This window comes from Rhinopithecus roxellana, chromosome 4 (assembly GCF_007565055.1).
Source record: "Rhinopithecus roxellana isolate Shanxi Qingling chromosome 4, ASM756505v1, whole genome shotgun sequence".
NCBI lineage: Eukaryota > Metazoa > Chordata > Mammalia > Primates > Cercopithecidae > Rhinopithecus > Rhinopithecus roxellana.
Genome location: NC_044552.1, coordinates 38,183,125 through 38,205,538, shown reverse-complemented (window position 1 = coordinate 38,205,538; position 22,414 = coordinate 38,183,125). Strand labels below are relative to the sequence as shown.

At 56.1% G+C, this 22,414-nt stretch overlaps 2 protein-coding genes across 2 annotated transcripts; one reads left to right on the top strand and one right to left on the bottom strand.

Annotated features, from left to right (window-relative positions):
* Positions 1-511: 511 nt before the first annotated feature.
* Positions 512-9,170, bottom strand: TMEM151B (transmembrane protein 151B). Its single transcript, XM_030928582.1, has 3 exons — positions 8,742-9,170; positions 6,101-6,541; positions 512-4,527 (listed from the first exon to the last, which is right to left on the bottom strand). The coding sequence occupies exons 1-3, from the start codon at positions 8,874-8,876 to the stop codon at positions 3,403-3,405; spliced, it is 1,701 nt and encodes a 566-aa protein (XP_030784442.1). The 5' UTR covers positions 8,877-9,170; the 3' UTR covers positions 512-3,402.
* A 5,181-nt stretch (positions 9,171-14,351) lies between these two features.
* NFKBIE (NFKB inhibitor epsilon) lies at positions 14,352-22,070 on the top strand. Its single transcript, XM_010369776.2, has 6 exons — positions 14,352-14,993; positions 17,322-17,424; positions 18,131-18,353; positions 19,721-19,809; positions 19,977-20,216; positions 20,973-22,070. Exons 1-6 carry the CDS (start codon positions 14,629-14,631, stop codon positions 21,036-21,038), a joined length of 1,086 nt encoding a protein of 361 aa, XP_010368078.2. The 5' UTR covers positions 14,352-14,628; the 3' UTR covers positions 21,039-22,070.
* Positions 22,071-22,414: the final 344 nt, after the last annotated feature.

The following is a 22,414-nucleotide window of genomic DNA, read 5'->3' as shown; positions in this document are numbered from 1 at the left end:
GATATTACTGGACCCCCACAAATGACCAACTTCTTCCAGGAATAGGGAAGTCAGAGAGGTGTCTGAGGGACTGTGCCTGCCAGAGTCTCCCATGGGGGCTGCCTGCCTCCCTGACTCCCCTCCCCACCATTTTCTTCTCTACCAAACAGATCCTTGATCTTCAAACACACACACACACACACACACACACACACACACACACACACACACTCTGGCTACAGCAGAGCTATGCCTGGCTCTCTTTGCCACCCTCACCCCTGTAGATGCATTTCCCTGTTGCTTGACTCTGCTTTAGGTGATCCAGTTCTATAGGCCACGCCATCCCCTATTTCCCCAACCCCCAACCTGGGAAGGGGACAACGAAATGACACCAGAGACTCAGACCCAGTGGCCTCCTCTGGGGAGGCAGCTGTAGATGACGACTTCCAGGGAAGGATGACACGATTTCTGCCACCCACCCCAGAGAGCTTCCCTGGGAGGGAGGGAAAGAAGTGCCACACTGGGACAGGAAGTCAGTGAGTCATCCACAACTTTATTATCCACCAGTTTGATTTGTACAATCTTTGCGCTTAAATCCACGACAAAAAGGCCACAGTGTGATGCACCCAATTGACAGAGACCTGTCTTCTCCCCAGCCAGGCCCAGCCCACCCCACAAGCCCTTGTCCCCAGGCCACATGGAGCCTTCCAGGTGCCCTCCATGAGTCCCCATCACTCTGTAGCTGTCCACCTGGGGCCACACCTCCAGGAATCACATCAGCCCCAGGGCCTCAAGAGACCTAGCTGACTGATTCAGGCTGAGCGCCATTCCCCATCCTCCTCAGGCTGATTTATTGGCCCAGAGCCTCCAGAACTGTGTCCCCAAAGGGCAGGTCATGGGCTACAACCCCAATCCAGGAGTGCCTGCTCTCCAAGGACTCCTTCCACTAAGCAGACGCTAAGCAGAGCACCAAAGGGGGCTTGGGAGTGACTGCATGTGTATGCCTGTCTAGGCAACCTAGAGTCTGTCTGTGCCTGACACCCTCTGACAGTTCCGGAGTGCAAACGTGTAGGTGTGAGGGTGTGTGTGTGTGTATAGCCACAGCTGCTAGCAGAGGTTCTAATTAGAGAAACAAGAACATTCAGTGTAAAGTTTAATTTTAGAGATTAATTTTCTGGTTTTTGTTTTCCCTGGCAATCAATAAAGCTACCAAGAAAATAGACCAAAGAATTGGTTTCTCTCTAAGTCTGTGCGTGTGTGGGAGATGAGGCTGTCTGAGACAACCTAGGCAGAAATGGTCAATACAGGCAAAAATAAAAATAGAGGTCCCCCTTCCCCTCTTCTGAGACCAGGCTCTGTCTCAGGAACAGGCCTGAGGGAGAAGGAGCCATGTTCCTCCTCCCCTGGAGCCCTGAGGTGGCCAGGCTGTCCCCACACAGAGCATGACATCCGGGTGCCAGCTGGCTAAGAAATGGAGCCTGAGGCTGCAGCTCACCACCTGTACCTCACAGATGTCCATTCAGAGGAAAGAAGGGTGCTCCAAATGCCAGGCCCCCAAGAAGCACAGACTCGGGGTCCAGGCAGGTTCAGTGCTGATAGGCAGGTGGGCACTGCTGCCAGGGAAACCTGGTGGGCAGCTGTTTCCCCTGCCCAAGCCTCTCTCTCTCTAGCCTCTTCTCCCTCCTCACTCAGCCATCTCTACCTGAAAGTAAAGCTAAACTCTTTAGAAGCCATGGGCCATGGTATCCCCACAATTTGGGCCCCTCTCCCTAGGAAGAAGAAAAGGGGAGCCAGAAGTGATGTTGCATAGGTGGAGGCCACACAGTTGGTGGTGCAGGCCTGGCTGGGCTGGAGGAAGATGAGAGGGGCTGAAGGAGGGGAAGGAGGAGTTCTGATGGCTCAGGCGAAGTAAGAAGCATCAGGGGTGAGAGATGTGGGTGGCCCAAGGGTTATCCTCTCTAGCCTGAAATGTGAGCTCAATCCCTGGGCACTAAATCTGCTGGGGAGATTGGGAGGGCAGGAAGGCTGTTCACAGACATGCACACTGAAGCACATTGGGGTGGAGGTGGTGGGGTGAGCACAGGGAGAGAAGGCGGTGTCAGAGCTTTAGGGGAACAGGATGTGGGGCCAGCGCCCTGGGGTGGTGGCAGGATGCCCCTTTGAAGACCCTGGGACACACAGCAGGGCTTCAGCTCATAGGATAGGGGAGGATGGAAGGGTTGGGCAAGATTTAGAGAATGCTTGCCTCTGACCCTGCCATTGGAATTGAGTTATTTCTCCAGTTGGGACTTGTGACAACATCCTCAGCCCCCCAGAGATGTGTTTGAGGGAGAAGCACACTCCACTCCTCTGCACAGGTTTAGGGAGGCAAAGGCCGCCCCCACAGACACCCCACCTTTGGAAGTCCTTTCCTCCACCCTCCACTGCCCTCTCCTCTCTTACTCCCACCTGCTTCCAGAGGTCCCCGTTGTCACCCAGGTCTATGTCATGCTCTCTCCCCTTAGTCACTCGCCCTGGCCAGCTTTAACAAGTGTCGCCCGCCCGGGTGTATCTCACACTCTCTAAAGGGAGTACACACCCAGAACCCAGATGAGGAGGCCCCTGCTGGGAGGCTGCGGAGTTTAGAGAAAGGACTGAGGTACACAGTCCTCCACATTTCACTCTCCTCACCACTGCACCCTGGCAACAGCTCTGCAGGACCAGGGAGTGAGAGATGAGTGCCGTCTGTGCGGTGAGCACAGTCCCTCTGGACCTGGAGTGGGGGCCCAGTTAGATAAACAACAGCGGAAGGAGCGGCAGAAGGGAAACCCCAATCTTGGGGTCAGCGCCAAGAAGAGGATAGCAACATTTCCACGGTGTTGGATGGAGGCTTGGGGCTGACACCTGGCCCCAGCCTCAGACCCGCTAAGTGCATTAGCTAGTTGGAATCCAGCCTGCTGGTCACCAAACCACTGCTCCCTCCATAGAGAGAGGCCCCAGGGGAGTGAGGCCACGGAGGAAGGAAAACCCCAAGTTCCCTTCTCCACAGCCTCTAAATCTCCCAGCTGCACGCCAGGACGTCTCCCTTCAGACAAGGCCCAACGCGGGGCCCACAGCACGGTTGTCATCTAACAGTCCGAAGATCTGTTGAAGGGCTGGACAGGAGGGAGGTGTCCCTTTAGGAACTCAGGGGTAGGGCTGGAAGAATGACTCTGCCAGGGGGATCTCGGGGAGCAGCCGACCCCCTCCCACCCATCGGTCTCTTTATGTACAGGGACGACAGGGGTCTCGGTCCCATCCGGGTCTGTCTTGCGGCCCTCACCTCCCTTTCCCTGCCCCCCGCGCGGCTTCAGTCACCGTGGTGACTCGCCCTGCGTCGCACAGGGAGCATAGTCCCGCGAGGGGCAGGCGGGAGGGCGGCGCGGGCCACGCCGGGGACGGAGGTCACAGTGAGGTCTCTACGCAGGAGCCGTGGCGGTGCAGCGGCCGGTGGCTGTGGCCCAGACACCCCTCCTGCCGGTGGACGATGAGGACCGGAAAGTAGAGGGCGTCGTGGTAGGGCGGCGGCGGCCCGGCCTCCTCCTCGTCGTCGTCCTCGTCGTCCCCCATGCTGGCCTGGCTGGACAGCCGCGTCTGCTCCGTGGGGCAGCTGGCCTCGTTGACGCTCCCGCTGCGGCTGCGCCACAGACAGCTGCGCCGGGAGCCGTAGAGACGGCCGAGCGAGAAGCGGCTGCCCCCGCAGCCCGCGCCCCCACCGGGGCCCGGGCCGGCCCGCGGGCTGGCGCAGATGCTCAGGGCGCTGCGCGAGAAGATGGACGAGCTGCTGACGGCGCGCTGGCAGTGCTCGCAGCTGCGCCGGTAGGGAGCCACGCCCGCCGCGCCCGGGCCGCCTACCCCGCCGTAGCGGCACGAGGGCGCGTAGCTGCCGCTCGCCCCGCCGCAGCGCGTCCCGAGCCCCGCCAGGTCCATGAGCACCGCCTCAGAGTAGCTGGGCACCAGCTGCTGGTTGGAGCGGATGTGCCACTCGAGCTCCGTGCTGTCCACTGTGTTGACCCGCGGCAGGCGGTGGGTGAGCGGGGGCAGCAGCTCGTCGCTGGGGCTGAGGCCGCCCTCCGCGCTACTGGCCGACCCCGGGCCCTCCAGGCCAAAGAGCTTCTCCACGTGGTAGTGTGCGTAAGCCGTGCGGTACTCTGCCAGCACTCGCAGCGGCCACGACAGCGTGAGCAGCGCCGCGGCCCAGAAGGCCGAGGAGCAGGCGTACCAGGGCGGCCGGGCCGGGTCCGGGAAGGCCACCATGAACTCACGGAAGTCCACGTTCTTGAGGTGCATGCCCTCGCGTGCCTCCATGTAGTCGTCCAGGCCCTCGTTCTCTGCGAAGAAGCGCGCGCGCTGGCACAGGTACGCGTTCTCGGCCTCCACGCTGGCGAAACTGAAGCACTTGGTGAAGCGCAGCCGCGTGGCCGGCGCGCCCTCCAGCCCCACCAGCGTCTTGGACACGTCGCGGACGCCACAGCGCGCGTAGTCGAACTCGGCCTCCGCCACGTGCGTGTTGACACGTTCGTGGTAGACCTGCGGCGCAGGGGGCAGGCGGCAGGGTCGCGAGGAGCCCATCAGCGGTGCTCGCTTCTGCCCACTCACCCTCGCCCGCCCCATCGCTGCACTGGTTGCCCGGTCGGACCCTAAGTGTGTCTTGGTTTAGGTGCCGGTTGGAGCTGGTTAGGATCTTCCCGTCTGAGTTGCAGAGCAACTGACGCCCTCTGCGTAATCAGACGTGAGGACCAGACTAGAACCAGCCCTACCTGTGCGTGTTTAAATTCTAACTAAACCCTGCGTCCTCTAGGAGTCAGGCCCTGGCCACGAACTGCCCCTCTGGCTTGCCTGATCCATTTGCCACTGCCTCTGTTTTCCAAAGTGCTCCAGCATCACCACAAACAGCCTTCTCTTCTTCTTTCTTCCCTTTCACAATTGTGTTTCCAAATGGGTTCCCCAGAAGCACTCCCTAACGAACCCCTCTGTCTCTAGCCTTCCTGTTCAGGCTATAGCTATCACTCAGCCTCCTTCCTGCTTCTCACCGGCCCCAGGCTTCTGTCTGTTGATCCTTATACTAAGACAGATGGCCTACATCTGGGAACGTCTCCTCCAGGACTCCAATATGTCTCATCCTGGCGAGTCCACAAAGTGCTGATTGACCTGCCCAACCCCAGTGAGACTTCCTATGCCCACCTCTTCTTAGACCCTTGAACCTGAGATCCAGGAAGCTGGGATTGAGCCTAGCACTACCACTTAAGAGCAGCAGACTTTAGACAAGTCACTGAATTTAGGTGTCCATACCTGTGAAAGAGAACTCGGTAGCAGTCACCTCACTGAATAGGTAGAGCATGCTATGATATTGGGCATGTGAAGCCATCTCCAACCATTAAGCACTAATTTTTTTTTTTCTTTTTCTTTTTTTTTTTTTTTTGACATGGGGTCTTGCACTGTGGTGATCACAGCTCACTACAGCCTCAACTGCCCAGGCTCAAATGATTTTCCCACCTCAGTTTCCTGAGTAGCTGGGACTACAGGTGCATACCACCACATCAGCTACTTCTTTTTATTATTTCTAGAGATGGGGTGTTACTATGTTGCCATGAGGCAGGCTGGTCTCAAACTCCTGGCTCAAGAGATCCTCCTGCCTCACCAAAGTGCTGAGGTTACAGGCCTGAGCCACCACACTCTGCCATTAATCACCAAATAGACCCATTAAGCACTAAATAGTATACAGATCCTGGAGACAGACTGCTTGAGTTCAAGTCTCATCTCCACCACATACTGCCTATTTGACCTTAGACACGTTACTTAAACTCTCCAGGCCTCAGTTTCCTCATCTGCAAAATGGGAATACCTGCCTACCTCATAGGGTTGTTATGAGGGTTAAATAAATGATTTGATGTGTGTAAAATACTTAGAGCAGAGCCTGGCTCCTGGTCGTTGTTTGCTGTTATGACTATGGTTGTTGCTATTGCCCTGCTGTTGCAGTGCTCATGGGAGCTCACTGCCTTGTGCTCCTCCCACCTTCCCCCAGGGAGGTGGGGAGGGAGTAAGGCAGGGCCAAGTGCCACCTCCCATGTTGAATGTCTTGCACTCCCCACCAGCTCCTCACCTGGGTGGTGGTATAGGCGTCTCCGTTGCGGTATCTGGTGACCTGGCGGGTACGGCGGACATAGTGGTAGCTGATGGCCTTCCACCAGATGCAGGGTGTGGCTTGCTGCATGCGGCCCACACGTTCCCGCACACTGCTCACATCAACACGGTGCTGCAGCTCATGGCGGGCTTGGCAGTGCCAACACTCCACCAGGTAGACGGCGTACAACATGAGCAGGAAGGCCAGGGGGATGTAGACATAGCCGTTGGAGCAGGGGCTGTCATGGTACATGAGGCTGTTGCCCTGGTAGGCGCTGCTGAAGGTGAGGCGCGTCACTGTGGTGACGTGGCACCAGGCCACTGCCCCCAGGCAGCCGTACATGAGCAGCGAGAGCAGGAGGCACTTCCAGTGGGACTCACGGCAGAGGGACTTGGTGAAAGAGGGCTGGATGGGACGCTGCTGCTCAGGTGGGCAGGGAGGGGGCCGAGATGAGTGGGAAGTGAGAGCAGGCAGGACCCAGCACAGAGATGGATGCAGGGATGGAGGGGCAGAGGCCAGCACCAGAAATAACAAGCAAAGAGAACAAGGATATGGAGAGAAAAGGTGAGACCAAGATGGGAGTCAGGGGCCAGAGGTAGAAATGGAAGTGACACAGAGCGAGCCATGAGGATAGGAAAGGGGACCAGAATGCCAGTACAGGCAAGTGCAGAGAGAGAGACACCCCAAGAGGCAGAGAAGGATCAGAGCCAGAGATGGAGGCCCAGGCAGCAAACACAGATGGATAGGATGGTACCCAGAGAGCGTCCAGAGACAGACATAAAGACGGCAATGAAACAGGAGAAGGTGTGGACAGGGAAGACAGGGGAGGACAGACAGACAGGCATCAGCGAAGGCAGGTCCCCAGCTCAGACCCCTTCCAGGTCCTCTAGAAAAGGGGGAGGGACCCACTGACATCACCTCGCCACTTAACAAGTGGGGCCCTCACTTCCAGATTTGTTTCAGTCCTAGGTTCTAGAGGAGCTGCTCCCCTCCGACCCATCCACCTCCCTAACCCTCACAATTAGCCTAACACCTCCTTTGGAGAAGGGCCTCCAGAGAACCCCAGGCCTTGTCTCATTCCCCATGTTCTGGACCCTGGTTCCCCTGTGAGTCTCCCTCCTGTGCCCTGACATCCTTCCCTTTGTCCTAGGATGGGAGGGAGGGGGCTGGGGTCCCTGAGTGGCAGGCAGTCCAGGAGGAGGTATCCAGAAGGACAGAGGCACGTGGCTGAGGAGAGGACAGGCATAGGGGATGTAGGACCAGGGTAGCAAGGACGACGTTTGAAGCCCAGCAATTTGTCAAGAGAAATGATTTTTGGTACTCTCCTGGAGCCTGTCTGTTAAAGCACTTGGCACATTCTGTCCCAGGGTTGGCCCAGGATTTGTTTACATGTCGGGCTCCCCACTAGATTGGGTACTCCTGAGGACCCACGCTTCATTCTCTTTGCATCCTAGGTGCCTACCATGGTGCTGGCCCCCAGCAGCCACATCCTAATTGAGTGTTGAGTTTGATTTATTGTAGTGGCCTCTGTTTTCCCACCCCTCCTCTCTGCTTTCTAGCTTTAGGAACCCATCCCCCCACCACCCACACACACACACACACACACATACACACACACACACACACAGCCTCCTGCTGGGATCCTGACTTAACCCCTCAATTCCTCAGGTCTGACCTAGAGGCCAGCCAGGGAAGAGAGGAAAAGAGTGGAAAAGAAGGTACAGTAATAGGCATCGAGTCCTGGATCTAGAAGTATGGATAGTTAGGCGAGCTAGGAAATAGCACACAGTACATGTGGATGAGGAGGTTAGGGTACATGTGCCTTTCGGGGAGGCGAGCCTTGTCCTTAGGCGGTATGAACATATGGGCCCCTTCGTGTGCCTACCTGGTTGTGCGCTTGTCCCCATGTGGGTACCTCTGAAAGGGGCTTCACCTGCAGGCCTATTCCCGCTTGTGTGCCTCTGCCCTAGTGCAGGGTGCATGCGTGTGCACAAGTGTGCATGGGAGGCTGGAGTGGGGGTGCTCCTGGTACTTTCCTCCGTCTCTTTGTCTTCAGGTTCAGAGGACTGAGGACTAGTGACCCCAACTAGGGATATGAGGAAGCAGCAGGAGCCTCGTGAGAGGTGCACACACCCCCCCCACACACACACACTCCCAATGACCACAGGGGGGATCCCCCTGTACACATCTGACCTCCTTAGGGTCCCAGATCAGATAACACCACCACTTCCCCATGGTACCCTGCTCGTTCTGTAGCCCCTACAAGTCTCCCTTCCTGGCCTTCAAGAGAGAATCCCCCTCTGTGAGACAGGATCCCTGCCACCGTCCCCACCCCCGTAGAGCCTAGCCCCCTCTCTCATAAGCCCAGGGTCCGCGAGGCTCCGCCCCTAGGCCCCTCCCCCTGCCCGGGACCCCTGAGCCCCGCCCCTGGCGCGGCCCCTTCCCCGGCACCGCGGACCGCCGCCGGGTGGGGGCGGCGGCGCGGACTGCGGCTGCAGCTGCCGGCTCGGGGTGCGGGGCGCCGGCCGCGCTGCGGCGGAACCGGCGGGGGCCGCGTGCGATGGGGGATGGGGGGCCAGGCTGCGGCCGCGCTCGGGGAAGGGGCGCCCTCGACTCTCACCTCCTCTCGGGCGGGGCCCTCGTCCGCCGCCGCCGCTGCCGCCGCCGCCGTGAGCTCCTCCGGGACTCCGGGGCCGCCACCGCCGCCGCCGCCGCCGGCGGCGCTCTCTCCCGCAGCCGAGCCAGGGGGGGACATGGCGTAGAGGGGGCGCGTCGAGCTCAGGACCTCCCGGGGGGCTGCCAGGGGCCGGGGGCATCCTGCGCGGGCCCTGGGGAGAGGACGGGAGGGGGCGGGGCCCTCGCTGCTCCCCACCCCCCGCCGGGGGGAGGGGGCCCGGAAAGGGCACCGGGAGTAGGGGGCTGGGGGTTGGGGGTGGGAGGCAGGCTGGGGGGGCCGGGCCGGGGGGGCCGGGGCCGGGGGCGGGTGTCACCTTGAGGCCCTCGCGGCGCCGCTCCGCCTCCCGCCCGCTCCCGCCGCCGCCTTTTGTCTGAGCCGAGCTGGAGCCAGCGCGCCCCCCCTTCCTCCCAGCGCAGTCGAGCCCCGCCCCCAGCCCCCCAAACTCCGCCTTCCCAAGCCTACCTAATAACCATCCCCCGAAGGGGTAAAGCAACAGGGACTCCCCACACCCCTTCCCGGCTCCCAACCCTGCTCACTGCACCTCCCTCCCGCACTCCCATCTTGGGAGAATCTATGCCGCAACTCCTCTCCATCTGTTCTCCGTGGACTGTGTCCCCGAGGTTCAACCAACAGCACCCCCACACACGCACACATCTCTGGTTCCCCCAGGTTCCTGGGGCACAGGAGTGGGGAGAGGAAATTGATCCTTGGAACCCTAGGGAAGATCCTTACTCCCAGTTGCATGGTGAAGGGTTAAGGCAGAAGCTAGACTTCGAGAGGAATGGAATAAGGTGAAAGGGAAGAGATTGAAGCTAGAGGTGGGAAAGGACTAACAGAGGGCAGAGGAAGGACATTGGAACCGGCCTTCACTGAACCATCTTCCTTCCCTAAAAGAGCAGCTCCAGAGAAGCAGTGAAGTGTGTGCAATGCCCTACGCTGGAGGGCAGGACACCTGAGTTCTAATTCTCAATTCTGTCTCTGTCATTAAGGAGTTATACGACCTTGGGCAAGTGCCTTCCTCTCTCTGAGCCTGAATTTCTTCATCTGTGCAGTGAGGAATTTGACTGGACAATTTCTAAGGCTCCCACTTGTGGGTGTAGGAAGCAGGCCAGGCTGAGCCACTGCAAGCAGGCTATCCTTTCAGGCCATCCCACACTGCTCTTCCCTGCATTCCCTGGCACAGCAGGAAGGACCCTGACATTTATTCATTCATTCATTCATTCCTGGATGTCTCCATTCAGTAAACAGGTGTTGGGTACCTATTGTGTGACCAGTACAGAAGTGAAACACAGTTTCCTTCCCTCAAGGAGCACAAAGTCTAATGGGGAGAAAAGAACACGAAAACCAACCATTATGAAGAATGTAATAAAAGCCATGCATGATCAATCTTGTGCATACACAGTTACTGTGGAATCCTACTATGTGTCATTAGAGTCTTTGACATACAGTAACTGTTCTCCCCAATTACTCATAGGGAAGCAAGGCGGAGGGAGAGTGAATGGCTTACTCAAGGTCACCTGCTGGCACTCACACAGCTAGTCCTAGAATTCAAATCTTTCCCACTCAAAAGTCTATGGGGAATATTTGTGGGTAGGAAGTTAGTTTGGGGCAAAGCCTCGATGTCTGATCTTGGGGGATAGGGTACAAGCACACTGATCTGCCCAGAATGTTCCTTCCCCTTATTGGGAACAGCCACTGTTCCCACCCCTCTAGTACACTCCTGGCCCTGTCTTCGTTTTACTCTCTTCCCTTTCCAGGCAGGTGAAGTTGGCTCTCTGTCCGCCTATTGCTTAGAGCTATCCAGCCTGCATAGCCCTCTCCAGGTTGATGGGTCCATTCTCCCTGCCCAGAGGAAGGTGGCTGTCCAGAAGAGGCGAGGGTCTTGTTCACTCCCTTGGCAGAGGCAGAATCTCACTTGGTGATTCATTCCAGCATCTTCCGCCCATGCTTTTTGGGAAGCTGGCCTCACAGCTAACTCCAGCCCGTCTTGTTCCAGTTTCAGCCCCTTCCACGCAATTCAGTCCTCACTGCCCACAGAGAGCAGAGCCCCTAACCTTGGCCTTTCCAAACCCACAGAGGATCCTCTCGTGCTCCCCATTTAGGCACTATAATCTTCCTCTTGACACTCACCCCCACTGCCTTCCTGTCTCCACTTCAAAGGGCTTTGGAGGAGGGACAGTTTAGCTCTTTTGGCCAGCCCTAGAGCTCCCAAGAGACAAAAGGCTACCCCTGCCTTCTCCGTTCACACACAGTACCCTTCCCTGGAAGCTACAGGAAAGGGGGGTGAAGGAGGAGGGGGCGGTGGAAGGAGCCAGCTGACCGGCTGGTCACCATGGAAACCAGGCCTGTTTCCTGAAGATGAGCCTAGCTGGGGTGGGTGGAGGGGGGGAATGGGGGCACAAAGGGAACCAGAAAACAACAGAGAGAAACACCAGAGGCCCAGCCTCAGAGAAGACTGGAGCTGCAGAGACGAGGTCAGGTCCCTAACCATGCTGTGGCCTAAGTCAAAGTCCCCAAGTCACGCTTTCAGATAACACTGCTATGGTCCCTCTCCCCATTTCTGGAGTGTTGGAAAGGATTCCTGTCAAGAGTGCAAGCTCTGGTACTGGGGCCAGTGGGTGACTCAATGCTGACCTCATGTGGCCATAAAAGGGACTGCCACACACCTGTTATGGCTCAGGGCCAAACACCTGGCTGAGTTGAGTGGGTTTTTCCTTAAATTCAGACTCCGTATGACTAAAAAGGAGGTCCTTGCACACTCGTCAGTTCTTACGTCCTTGCAGAGGGCTCAGACACTCCCACCCTATGTGGTTTACATCTTGATAAAGAAAAGAAGCTTTCACTAAAAAATATATAAAAGTTTTGGATTACATCAGAAGCATCTCTGCACTTTCTATTTTACCTTGAGCAAGCCAGCTCACCTCTCTGGGCCTCAGTTTCCTAGCATTAAAATGTGGATGATAGTGTCAGATTTTGTATGGGTGTTTTTGGTTTTGTTTCTGTTTTTTGACTGAGTCTCACTCTGTTGCCCAGGCTGGAGAGCAGTGGCACGATCTCAGCTCACTGTAACCTCCACCTCCCAGGTTGAAGTGATTCTCCTACCTCAGCCTCCCAAGTAGCTGGGATTAATTACAGGCATGTGCCACCAGGCCCAGCTAATTTTTGTATTTTTGGTAGAGACAAGGTTTCGCCATGTTGGCCAGGCCAGTCTCGAACTCCTGACCTCAAATGATCCACCTACCTCAGCCTTCCAAAGTTTATAGGTGTGATTACAGGCATGAGCCACTGCGCTCAGGCAAATTTTGAACCCAGTTGGTCTGGGTCTGGAGTTTATTACTATACTTTTGCTGCAGCCTTTGAGGACTGGAGAGGAACATGTCAGGGGAGGAGATTGAGAACATCTGAAATCATGCTGACACAAAGGAAGGAGATGCTTCAATTTGCTGGGCCTTTCCCCTCGTGGCTGCTCACTGGGCTTCATGCTCATCACATCCTTCCCACTCTGGTCCTACATGGGGTTGAAGAACAGGGGGCCATCTTCTCCCCTCAGCCCTCCCCCAACTCTTCTGTCTCCAATCACCCCCTAGAGACTAGGTCCTTCTCCTCTCCCTATCTCTCTTCCCTTCCCATTCTCAGTTCAGATGGAACATTCCTTACCTCTCACCCCACTGAGTAGCTGGCCCCACTGTGTGCCCCCACAACACCCTGTTCTCAGTTCTGTCTTATCCCAACCACTCTGAACTGTAATTGCCAAGGAGCTTTTTTAGGACCATGGGATTTTTTTTGTTGGTCATAGGGGGGTGGTTATGGGTTATTACTGTGATAGTCAGTTTTGCTTCCAATAGAAAGAACAAAGTCAGACATTACAGGAGATCTTCCATACATGTTTAACAAGTGGGTGAATGATGGTTGAATAAAATGAGGTTGCAGGGGAAGGGCAGTGGGAAAGCTGGCCTCTCCCCTGCAAAACGTTGCTATCTACACTCATCCACCTTCCTTTCCCCAGTGCTGGAGGTGGAAAAGCTACATGTTTCCTTGGGGATAACCCTGTAAGGGCATTGCTGGCGCTAGGCTGATAGCACTTGGAGTAGTGGGGAGGAACAAGGGAATAAATCATGGGGCATGGGCTTAGGGCTCACTTGTAGTGGGGTTCTCCCACGGCCTTCCTAGGCCCAGGGACAGCGAAAGAGGAAAAATGTTTTCGTACTAAGATTGGGGCTGTGTTGGGGACCTGAGCAGAGTGCAACCAAGCATGTCTGGGGCCTCCCCAATCTGATCCCACTTCCTTGACTGCTGGGGTTGACCAGAAACTGTAACTACCTAAGGCCAGGGTTTCACCCTTTGAGGAAGAAGAAACCCCATAACCACTTTGCTTTTTAGATAACAGTCTCCATGAGAAGACGCTCTTTCCAAAAAAAATTTTCATGCCCAATTCCATGTGATGTAGGACGTTGACACAGGAGACCGTCTTCGAGGACCCAGAAGAACTGCTCCTTTAAAGATAATGGGAGTGGCCGGGCGCGGTGGCTCAAGCCTGTAATCCCAGCACTTTGGGAGGCCGAGACGGGCGGATCACGAGGTCAGGAGATCGAGACCATCCTGGCTAACACGGTGAAACCCCGTCTCTACTAAAAATACAAAAAAACTAGCCGGGCGAGGTGGCGGGCGCCTGTAGTCCCAGCTACTCGGGAGGCTGAGGCAGGAGAATGGCGTAAACCCGGGAGGCGGAGCCTGCAGTGAGCTGAGATCTGGCCACTGCACTCCAGTCCGGGTGACAGAGCGAGACTCCGCCTCAAAAGAAAAAAAACAAAACAAACAAAAAAACAAAAACAAAAACAAACAAACAAAAAAAGATAATGGGAGTCCCCTTTCCCTACCAATACTCCTGGGCACTGATAGGGAAAGATGAGAAAGCAAGAGAAATTGAGATAAATGGGCAGGGGATAGGAAGCAGTGCTTCCCCAACCCATCACCTACATGCCCTCCCCCAAAGATGCCAGCTTGTACAGACAATTAATAGATATTTCTTTTAAAACAAATGAATGGTCCAGGCCCAGTGGCTCGCAGCCTGTAATCCCAGCACTTTAGGAGTCCGAGGCAGGCAGATTGCTTGAACCCAGGAGTTCGAGACCAGCCTGGGCAACGTGGCGAGACCCCCGTCTCTACTTGTAGTCCCAGTTACCCGGGAGGCTGAGGCAGGAGAACCGCTGGAACCCAGGAGGCGGCGGTTGCAGTGAGCCGAGATCGCATCACTGCACTCCAGCCTGGACAACAGATCAAGACTTGGTCTCGAAAAAATAAAAAATAAAAATGAAACAAATAAATTAAGAAATAGACGTGACGGAAACAGTACATGCGTGTAACTAATGAGTGAAGGAGGAAGGGGGAAACCGTGAATGAATGAATGAGTGAATGAATCAACGAAGGAGTGAGTCAAGGCCCGGGAACCACAGACTCCAAGCCTACGCAGAGCCCGGGAAGGGGGATTCCGGAGGGGCGGGGCCTCTTTCCGGAAGCGCCCTCCGGGGGCGGGGAGGGGGCGGGGCCATCCGGCGTGCAGCGACCCTGTTGGTCCGGAGGGGCGGGGCGAGGAGGAGGACCCGCTTGGGCGGTTCGGCTGCCCACAGTAACCGCTGGGTGGACCCGGCCAGCGCTCCGAACCTTCTCCTTGCTGTGCGCCGGCCCCTCGGAGCCCCACAGCCCGGGAAGGAGGCCGCCGCGGGCCGGGGGCCCGCTCTGCCAAGCGGACCTGCAACCCGGAAAGGCGGCGCGGCAGAGCCGGTAGCCGGATCCTGCTTAGACCAGGCCCCCGCGGGCCAGCGCCGCGGGCATGTCGGAGGTGCGGAAGGGGCCGGACGAGGCGGACGAGAGCCAGTACGACTCTGGTATTGAGTCTCTGCGCTCTCTGCGCTCCCTACCCGAGCCCACCTCGGCTCCCGCCTCCGGGCCCTCGGACGGCAGCCCCCAGCCCTGCACCCACCCTCCGGGGCCAGCCAAGGAACCACAGCAGAAGGAAGACGCGGATGGGGAGCGGGCTGATTCCACCTACGGCTCCTCCTCGCTCACCGAGACCCTGTCCTTGCTGGGGGGTCCCGAGGCTGAGGACCCGGCCCCACGCCCGCCACTCCCCCACGTGGGGGCCCTGAGCCCTCAGCAGCTGGAAGCACTCACTTACATCTCCGAGGACGGAGACACGTGAGTATGGGGGCTAGGCTGAAGCGGGATGCTAACTCTGGGCCTGCCCAAGAGCTGCAACAGGCCGGGCACCCCCACTCCCTCGTGAGGATCCTTCAAGTCCCCATTCACTCTTCCAAACTCCAGACTTAACTCTCAGCCAACTTTTGAGGTCCAGCCAGGCCATGGCATCATCTCTGTTCTCCCATTTCGGGGTGGGCAGAGCTGGCAGGACCCTTAACTCAGGGACCCCAGCCAGCATCTTGGAAATCTACCAATAATCCACCCTTAGGAAGAGAAAATTCCCCTGACCGAGTCCAGTTTTTTTGTTTCTTCTTGCTGGGGAAGGGGACATCCTTATTTGCTCAATATCTGGGATTCCCAGTTCCTGACCTCAGAGTGCTCTGTCTCCAGGAGCAACAGGTGCCAGTTACAGGTTGCCAGTAGGGGCCAGGAAGCTAGGCGTGGGGGTGCCACCAGGGTGTAGGATTGGGGCTGGTCCTCAGGAGGAGGGGGTGAGCCAGGCTGGGGCACTCTTGCCCCAGCAGACAGACAGGCGGCTGGCTGCCCCAGCTTACTTCCTCCTCTGCTAAGAAAGGGGAAGTGAGGGCTAGAGTCAGCGTCCCTGATATCCTCTACCTCCAGAGACCCCAAGTCCCACTAACTGTCGTGTCTTACTCCCTCACTTAACCCTTCCTCCTCCATACCCAGGTGGAGTTTTGTGGGAGTGGGCCAGAGGGCAGTTGAAGTAAAAGGCAGTTGTGTGTGATGGGTTGGCCAGCTGAGGATTTAGCCCCCCAGGAAGAAGAAAACATTGACAGAGGAGGGAAAGGTTGGGATCTGGGGATGAGAAATAGAGTTGGGGAGGGCTGGAATCCCTGATGAAGGGTGCTCATATAAATAGGAGTAGGGGAAGCAGGAGGTGGCTGTCCTTAACCTGCTTTTTGGAGATGCAGGGTCCCAATCCTGGGTGGCCATTGATAAAGATAGCTGGTGCACACAGTGGGTGGGAGAGGAGTGACCCAGTCCTTTCTGTACTCTGCCTGGATCACCAGCCCTCAGGTCCAGAACCCCAAGGTTTTGGGGGCTGCATGCAAGATACCTCTGATGACCTTTGATCCAAGGAGAGGGGACTTTTGACGCTGCCGTCTTTTGTTAGCCTCTCAGCCCCAGCCTTTTCCATCTCTAGTTAGAAGCAGGTGTTGTGTCCAGACTGGGTGTGTGTGTGGAGGGGAGAAGTGTCCGGGCTTCCCAGCGAGTCCCCAGAGAGGAGGGGCACTTTCCTCCCTCCATTGGAGGTGTCTGGGCTGTGGGAGGTATGGAAGTGGGAAGAGGAAGTGGGAGGAGGGGATACTGCGGAAGAGAGGGAGGTGGCTGCAAGAATGTGACCCAGAGAGCAGGCCCTGGCCTAGGGGATTTCCAGAGCAGTTCTTCCCTCCCTCCGTCACTCTCCTGGGCCTCTCCTGCTGCCTGCCACCGAAGCCTGCCGCCCTCCTCCCCAAGCAGTCCCCTCCCCAGGCCAGACGGGCCTTTTAGCCAAGCTACCCCCCTCACTAATGCCCCAAGGCAGCTGTCCCGGCCTAGACCCTCCAGCACTGGCTTTCATTTTCCCCACCTGACGTGGGGAAACCCCAAGACTGGAACTTCCCCTCCCAACTACCCCCATTACCCCTAGATTAAGGTTCTTGGCCCCCTCAACAAATACATTTTCTGCACTACAAAGACCTCCTCTTGGAGGTGCACACAGGAATGGACGGCATCTGTTAGGCCCGACCTGGTCTGTGCTATCTGAGAGGTGTCTCTTGACTCCCAGGGAAGGGCAGCAGGACAGGATGCTGCACTGTCTCCTTGCTCCTCTTCCAAGAGTTTCTGTGTCTCTCCCTTGGAATGTGTAACATTGAGTTGCTTGGGGGTATGGGGTGACCCTGCATCTGTCTCATTCTTTCCTGTGAGCTGGGGTAGTGGGGTGCTCGGCCCTGGAAACCCCCTCTGGACTACTTCGGCAGCTTTCAATTTGGCTTTGAGCTGCGGCTGGCCGGGCAGAGCCCTGAGGGCAAAGAGGAGTGGGTGTGGGCAGGCTGGACAGGAAGGCCCTTGTCCTGTCAGCACCCTGCCCACATGCCCACCCAGCCAAGGCCCTCCTGAAGGCCAGCAGTGGGAACTTGGAGCTCCAACCCCTAGGATCCTGGCTTCCCACACCAACCCTCACTTCCTGGCCCACACTCTCACTTCCTGAACCTACCCTATGGGTAGCTAGTTAAAGTTTGATGTGTTCCTTCTAACCCCAAGACCCCAACCCACTCCCTCTGGCCTGGGCCCTAATGCTAAGCCCTGCCTCTGCTCCCCTAGGCTGGTCCACCTGGCAGTGATTCACGAGGCCCCAGCGGTGCTGCTCTGTTGCCTGGCTTTGCTGCCCCAGGAGGTCCTGGACATTCAAAATAACCTTTACCAGGTTGGTGGCGAGAGAGGGTTGTGCCTAGATACCTGTTTGTGCCCTGGCAGCCATCCCCAGCAGCCACACCAGTCCAAAGGCTGCTCACTTAGGAAACCATATGCCAGACACTGAGCTAGAAACTGAGGAGACAGACACAAGTAAGACATGGCCTCTGCCCTGAGGTGCTTGCAGCCTGGGCTGGGGGACTCATATCAACAGCTAAATACACAGCCTGGTGACAAGAGTTGTGATAGAGACACATACCAGCTGCTCTAGGGTCCAGTGTCTGTGTGCAGCAGCCAGGGAAGGCTTACAGAGGAGATGACATCTGAATGGAGCCTTAATAGAGAGTTTTGCCAGGGAGAGACTGCCTGGTGCCTCTCTTTCCTCCTGCAGCCTAACTTCTGGGAGTAACAGGTTTCCCCACGGGGTGAGGGGCTAGACTCTGCCCCCACATGTCCTTTCTCCAGGGCCTAAGGTGACTTACAAGAAAAGTAGGGAGCTACTTTCTTCACCTTGCTTCCAGAATTGGGATCATAAGAGCTTGGTAGGGGAGGGGTGACAGGGGAAGGGCTTGGTAGTATTTCCCTGGAAGAACAGGCTATGGCCTTAATAAGCTGCTTTCAAAGAAGATGCTGGCAGCTGGTGATTCTTGAGGCCAAGCATGTTCCCAGAGGTGGGAGCATGCTGCAGTGGCCCCATGACCCTCTATTTGTGCCTCCAGACAGCACTCCATCTGGCTGTACATCTGGACCAACCAGGTGCAGTTCGGGCACTGGTGCTAAAGGGGGCCAGCCGGGCACTACAGGACCGGCATGGTGACACAGCCCTTCATGTGGCCTGCCAGCGCCAGCACCTGGCCTGTGCCCGCTGCCTGCTGGAGGGGCGGCCAGAGCCAGGCAGAGGAACATCTCACTCTCTGGACCTCCAGCTGCAAAACTGGCAAGGTGTGGACAGTCTTAAGGGACTGTGGGATGAGGAGGGCATAGGAGATAGGGACCCCACTCTTGGGGAAGGGAGGGTCCCAGCTTATCCATTGGTGCCCCTCCCACTCTAAACGCATAGATATTCCATACATCTTTGCTAAATGAATGAATGGATGATTTGATTTTGAATTTACCCAGTACCTACTGTGTGCTGAGCAGAAAACTAAATCTTGCCCTTAAGATACTTAGTTTAAGGGCCGGGTACAGTGGCTCATGCCTGTAATCCCAGCACTTTGGGAGGCCAAGGCAGGCGGATCACAAGGTCAGGAGATTGAGACCATCCTGGCTAACATGGTGAAACCCCGTCTCTACTAATAATACAAAAAATTAGCCGGACGTGGTGACGGGCACCTGAAGTCCCAGCTACTCAGGAGGCTGAGGCAGGAGAATGGCGTGAAGCCGGGAGGCGGAGCTTGCAGTGAGCCAAGATTGGGCCATTGCACTCCAGCCTGGGTGACAGAGAGAGACTCTGTCTCAAAAAAAAAAAAAAAAAGATAGTTAGCTTAATAGAGATTAGATGACCTGATTCATTCATTCAGCAGAAATGTACTGAGGGTTTCCTATGTGCCAGACATTATCTTGGGAGCTACACCTGCATCTGGGTGCAAAATAGAGAAAGGTTGAGACGAGCAATAAATATAAGAAGTGAACTATGTAATATGTTAAAAGGAAGTAAGTGCTGTAGTAAAAAGTAGAGCAGAGTGAGAGGAAGGAATGTGGGGAGTAGGAGAGTTGATATGATTGTTAAATATGGTGGTCCAGGAAGGCCTCATGGAGCCAATGACATCTGAATAGGGCCTTGAAGGAGGTGAAGAATGTAAATCTGAATCGAAATCTCTATTACTAAGCAAGGGTCATGAGTGTCCAGACCAGAAAGGAGAGCAAAAAGGCCAGGGGGTCACACAAGGAAGTGGCCACTGAGAAAGGGCTGGGGACATGAGGATCTTAGGTGGCTTTTCAGAAAAGGTGGCTTTCTGGGCTTGAGGGCAGGTTGTGTGTGTGTGTGTGTGTGTGTGTGTGTGTTGTGATTTGTGTATAGGAGGAGGGTGTTCTTTGGGGGTGTCACTCAGCAGACTGACCCCTGAAGCATGAAAGTTTCAAAAACATGACTCTGAAAAGGTGGAAACTTTGAGTTCCTTTCCCCTTAGACTTTTGAGGGGGTTTTGGGGTTTGCATTTTAACAGTCTTGTGATTAGAGACATTGAGTGGGCAGTGAGTCCCTTGGGGCTGAGTGATAGGGAGGTCCCAGAAGAGAGGGAGTTGGTGGATGCAGATCAGCAGCCCTCACCCTCACCCTCACCCTCACCCTCACCCTCACCCCAAACCAGGTCTGGCTTGTCTCCACATTGCCACCCTTCAGAAGAACCAACCACTCATGGAACTGCTGCTTCAGAATGGAGCTGACATTGACGTGCAGGTGAGGCAGCCAGCAAAGCACTGCCCAGCCCAGGGCCTGCCCCCACCTGACACAGCCCCAAGCCCCTGCCCAGCAGTCAGAAGTGGTGGCATTCACCTCCTTATCCAGAGCCCAGGCCCAGCACACTGCCTCTGAGGGCCTTGGCTGACATCCTTATTCCTCCCCAGGAGGGCACCAGTGGGAAGACAGCGCTGCACCTGGCTGTGGAAACCCAAGAGCGGGGCCTGGTACAGTTCCTGCTCCAGGCTGGTGCCCAGGTAGATGCCCGCATGCTGAACGGGTGCACACCTCTGCACCTGGCAGCTGGCCGGGGCCTCATGGGCATCTCATCCACTCTGTGCAAGGCGGGTGCTGACTCCCTGCTGCGGAACGTGGAGGATGAGACGCCCCAGGACCTGACTGAGGAAGTAAGAGGCATATGCTTTGCTCTCCAGGGCCTCACTCACCCACAGCAGAGAGGTTCTGTCATTAGCTGAAAGGGCCAGGGAGTCAGGAGTCCTGGGGTATAACCAGGACTCTATCACTGACCAACTATGGGAACTTGAGCCTGTTTCCTTAGTTGGTCAGGACCAGGGAGCCAAATTTGGACTCCCACAGGGACCCTGCAGTTAAAGTGAATCAGTGAAGTTGGCCAGGTATGAGACAGTGGTGTAATGAGGCCTGTAAGAACCCAGAGAGCCATCCCTGAGGGTCTCTGTACTCAGCTTGAGCACAGGCTTACAGAGCAGGAGTGTAGGCCAGTTTTTCCTGGTCTTGGAATTTTTTGGGAGGTGAAACTCAGATTTTCTGTACAGTCTTTCCTATTTTTAAATGTTCAGTGTAAAAAAGAAACCTAAATGTTCTATGAGTACCCAGCACCCCCTCCACCACCCCCCACAACAACAAACAACTCCAGGTCCATGGGCTGGATCACCTCTAAGGTCCCTCCTAAGTTGGATATTCTGGCATTATCTTAGAAAAGGAAGGCTTGCCTAAGTCCTCAGGGCTCTGCCAAGCCCAGAGGGGCCACTATTTTGAGGATTTGTATGAAGATTTGTTCCCTGATGGTCTTCAACTGTCATTTGGTGGGGAGGGAGTGGCCCAACAGGTTTCCCTGAGTCCCCTTTCCCAAGTTGCCTTTTCCCGTGTCCTCTGATCTTGCTTCTCTCCATTCTCCTTCTCAGTCCCTTGTCCTTTTGCCCTTTGATGACCTGAAGATCTCAGGGAAACTGCTGCTGTGTACCGACTGAAGCCAGGCAGGGTCTGGGATCCTCGGGGCTCCATCTCTTTCCATTTGGAAGCCGGAGTCATAACTGCTGCAGTTTGGGGCCAGGCTGTGTTCTTCTGGTGCCCTAGGGACTGCTGTCGCCAGAGCCTGGGGCCAGCCAGTACAGTCCTGAGCTGAGGAGGAGGGACTGCAAGTGAGAGACAGCCAGTCTGGAAGGAAGAGCTTTCCAGGTGGACAAGGATTCTTGGAAGATCCCCAAAGTCCCAGGTATCCTGGGTGAAGCCTGTTTGCCTCTCTTGAAAATGGGAGGTGCTCTTGTTTCTACCCATGTTGGGTCAGGCTGAACCTGCCAACCAGTGGGAAACATGGACTCTCCTGAGTGAGAAGAGACTGAAATAGGAGCAAGCAGAACCCTGAGGGGTGTCCCATCTTATTGCTGTTGAGGACCCTTAAACACTGCTGTTTAAAGACTTCACAGAGAAGGTTCTGAACTGAGCCACTGGGGAAGGAACTTTCAGTAACATGACACTAAAATGGCAAGAGATGTTAAAAAAAAGCTTTTCCCTTCTAGAGCTGTTTTGTGCGCATGCATGTCTGTGTGCATTGGGGCTTTTTAGACAGGCCTGCCCTGTGACTTTGTCGTGGAGGCAGAGAGAAGGAAATTGTCCCCTGACCCACCTTGCTGGGTGGGGTCAGAGGCCAGTAGTCCCTAGGCCTTTCTCTGTGTCCAGCACCCTGTCCTTGCTGTGGAAATGATGAGGGATAGAAAGAGAGGAGGAAGAATGAGAGGACACAGGCCCTGGAGCCCTCACCACTGCCCTGGGGGCTGCCATCTGGAGAAGCCTGGAGACAAGGGTAACCCAGGGAGGCTGGGCACAAGGGAGCTGACTCTACGTTTTTCCTCCCATTCCTCACCTTCGAGGGCCCTGCTAGGTCAGCCCTATGCTGGCATGAAGAGCGTGGGGCAATAAACCAGCACAGTCGCTGACCACTCATCCAGTGAGGGAGACAGCTGTTCAAAGCATAAACATCCAAATAAAGATGTCCTTGCAAGTTGCAGTGGGTGCTATGAAGGAAAAAGAATAATGGGAAGGAAAAGGATGGAGTTGGTAGAGGGTCATGCTTTGGGTGGTCCGGGAACCCCCACCTGAGGAGTATCATCTCAACTGGGATGTAAGGATGAGTAAAGGGATGGGGGCAGAGCATTTGGGGGAAGGCCTGTGAATTAGAGGAAATGAGAGCAAGCCAGCGGGGCTTCACAGCGGGTGAGTGAGTGGGCGAGGAACGCTGGTGAGGCCATGTGGAGCCTCGAAAGTCATGGGAAGTGAGGGGACAGAATTACTATCCAGCCAACAAAGGAAGGAGACACCTTCATCCTGTCAGAAAACGGGGGAACTA

Bases quoted from the DNA above. Each gene is read 5' to 3' on its own strand.
- TMEM151B (XM_030928582.1), bottom strand. From the start codon at position 8,876: ATGTCCCCCCCTGGCTCGGCTGCGGGAGAGAGCGCCGCCGGCGGCGGC. The intron at 6,542-8,741 runs GTGAGAGTCGAG...CCACCTGAGCAG, and splicing joins AGGGCCCCGCCCGAGAGGAG to CAGCGTCCCATCCAGCCCTC. The intron at 4,528-6,100 runs GTGAGGAGCTGG...CCTGCGCCGCAG, and splicing joins ACGCCTATACCACCACCCAG to GTCTACCACGAACGTGTCAA.
- NFKBIE (XM_010369776.2), top strand. From the start codon at position 14,629: ATGTCGGAGGTGCGGAAGGGGCCGGACGAGGCGGACGAGAGCCAGTAC. The intron at 14,994-17,321 runs GTGAGTATGGGG...CTGCTCCCCTAG, and splicing joins ATCTCCGAGGACGGAGACAC to GCTGGTCCACCTGGCAGTGA. The intron at 20,217-20,972 runs GTAAGAGGCATA...TCTCCTTCTCAG, and splicing joins CCCAGGACCTGACTGAGGAA to TCCCTTGTCCTTTTGCCCTT.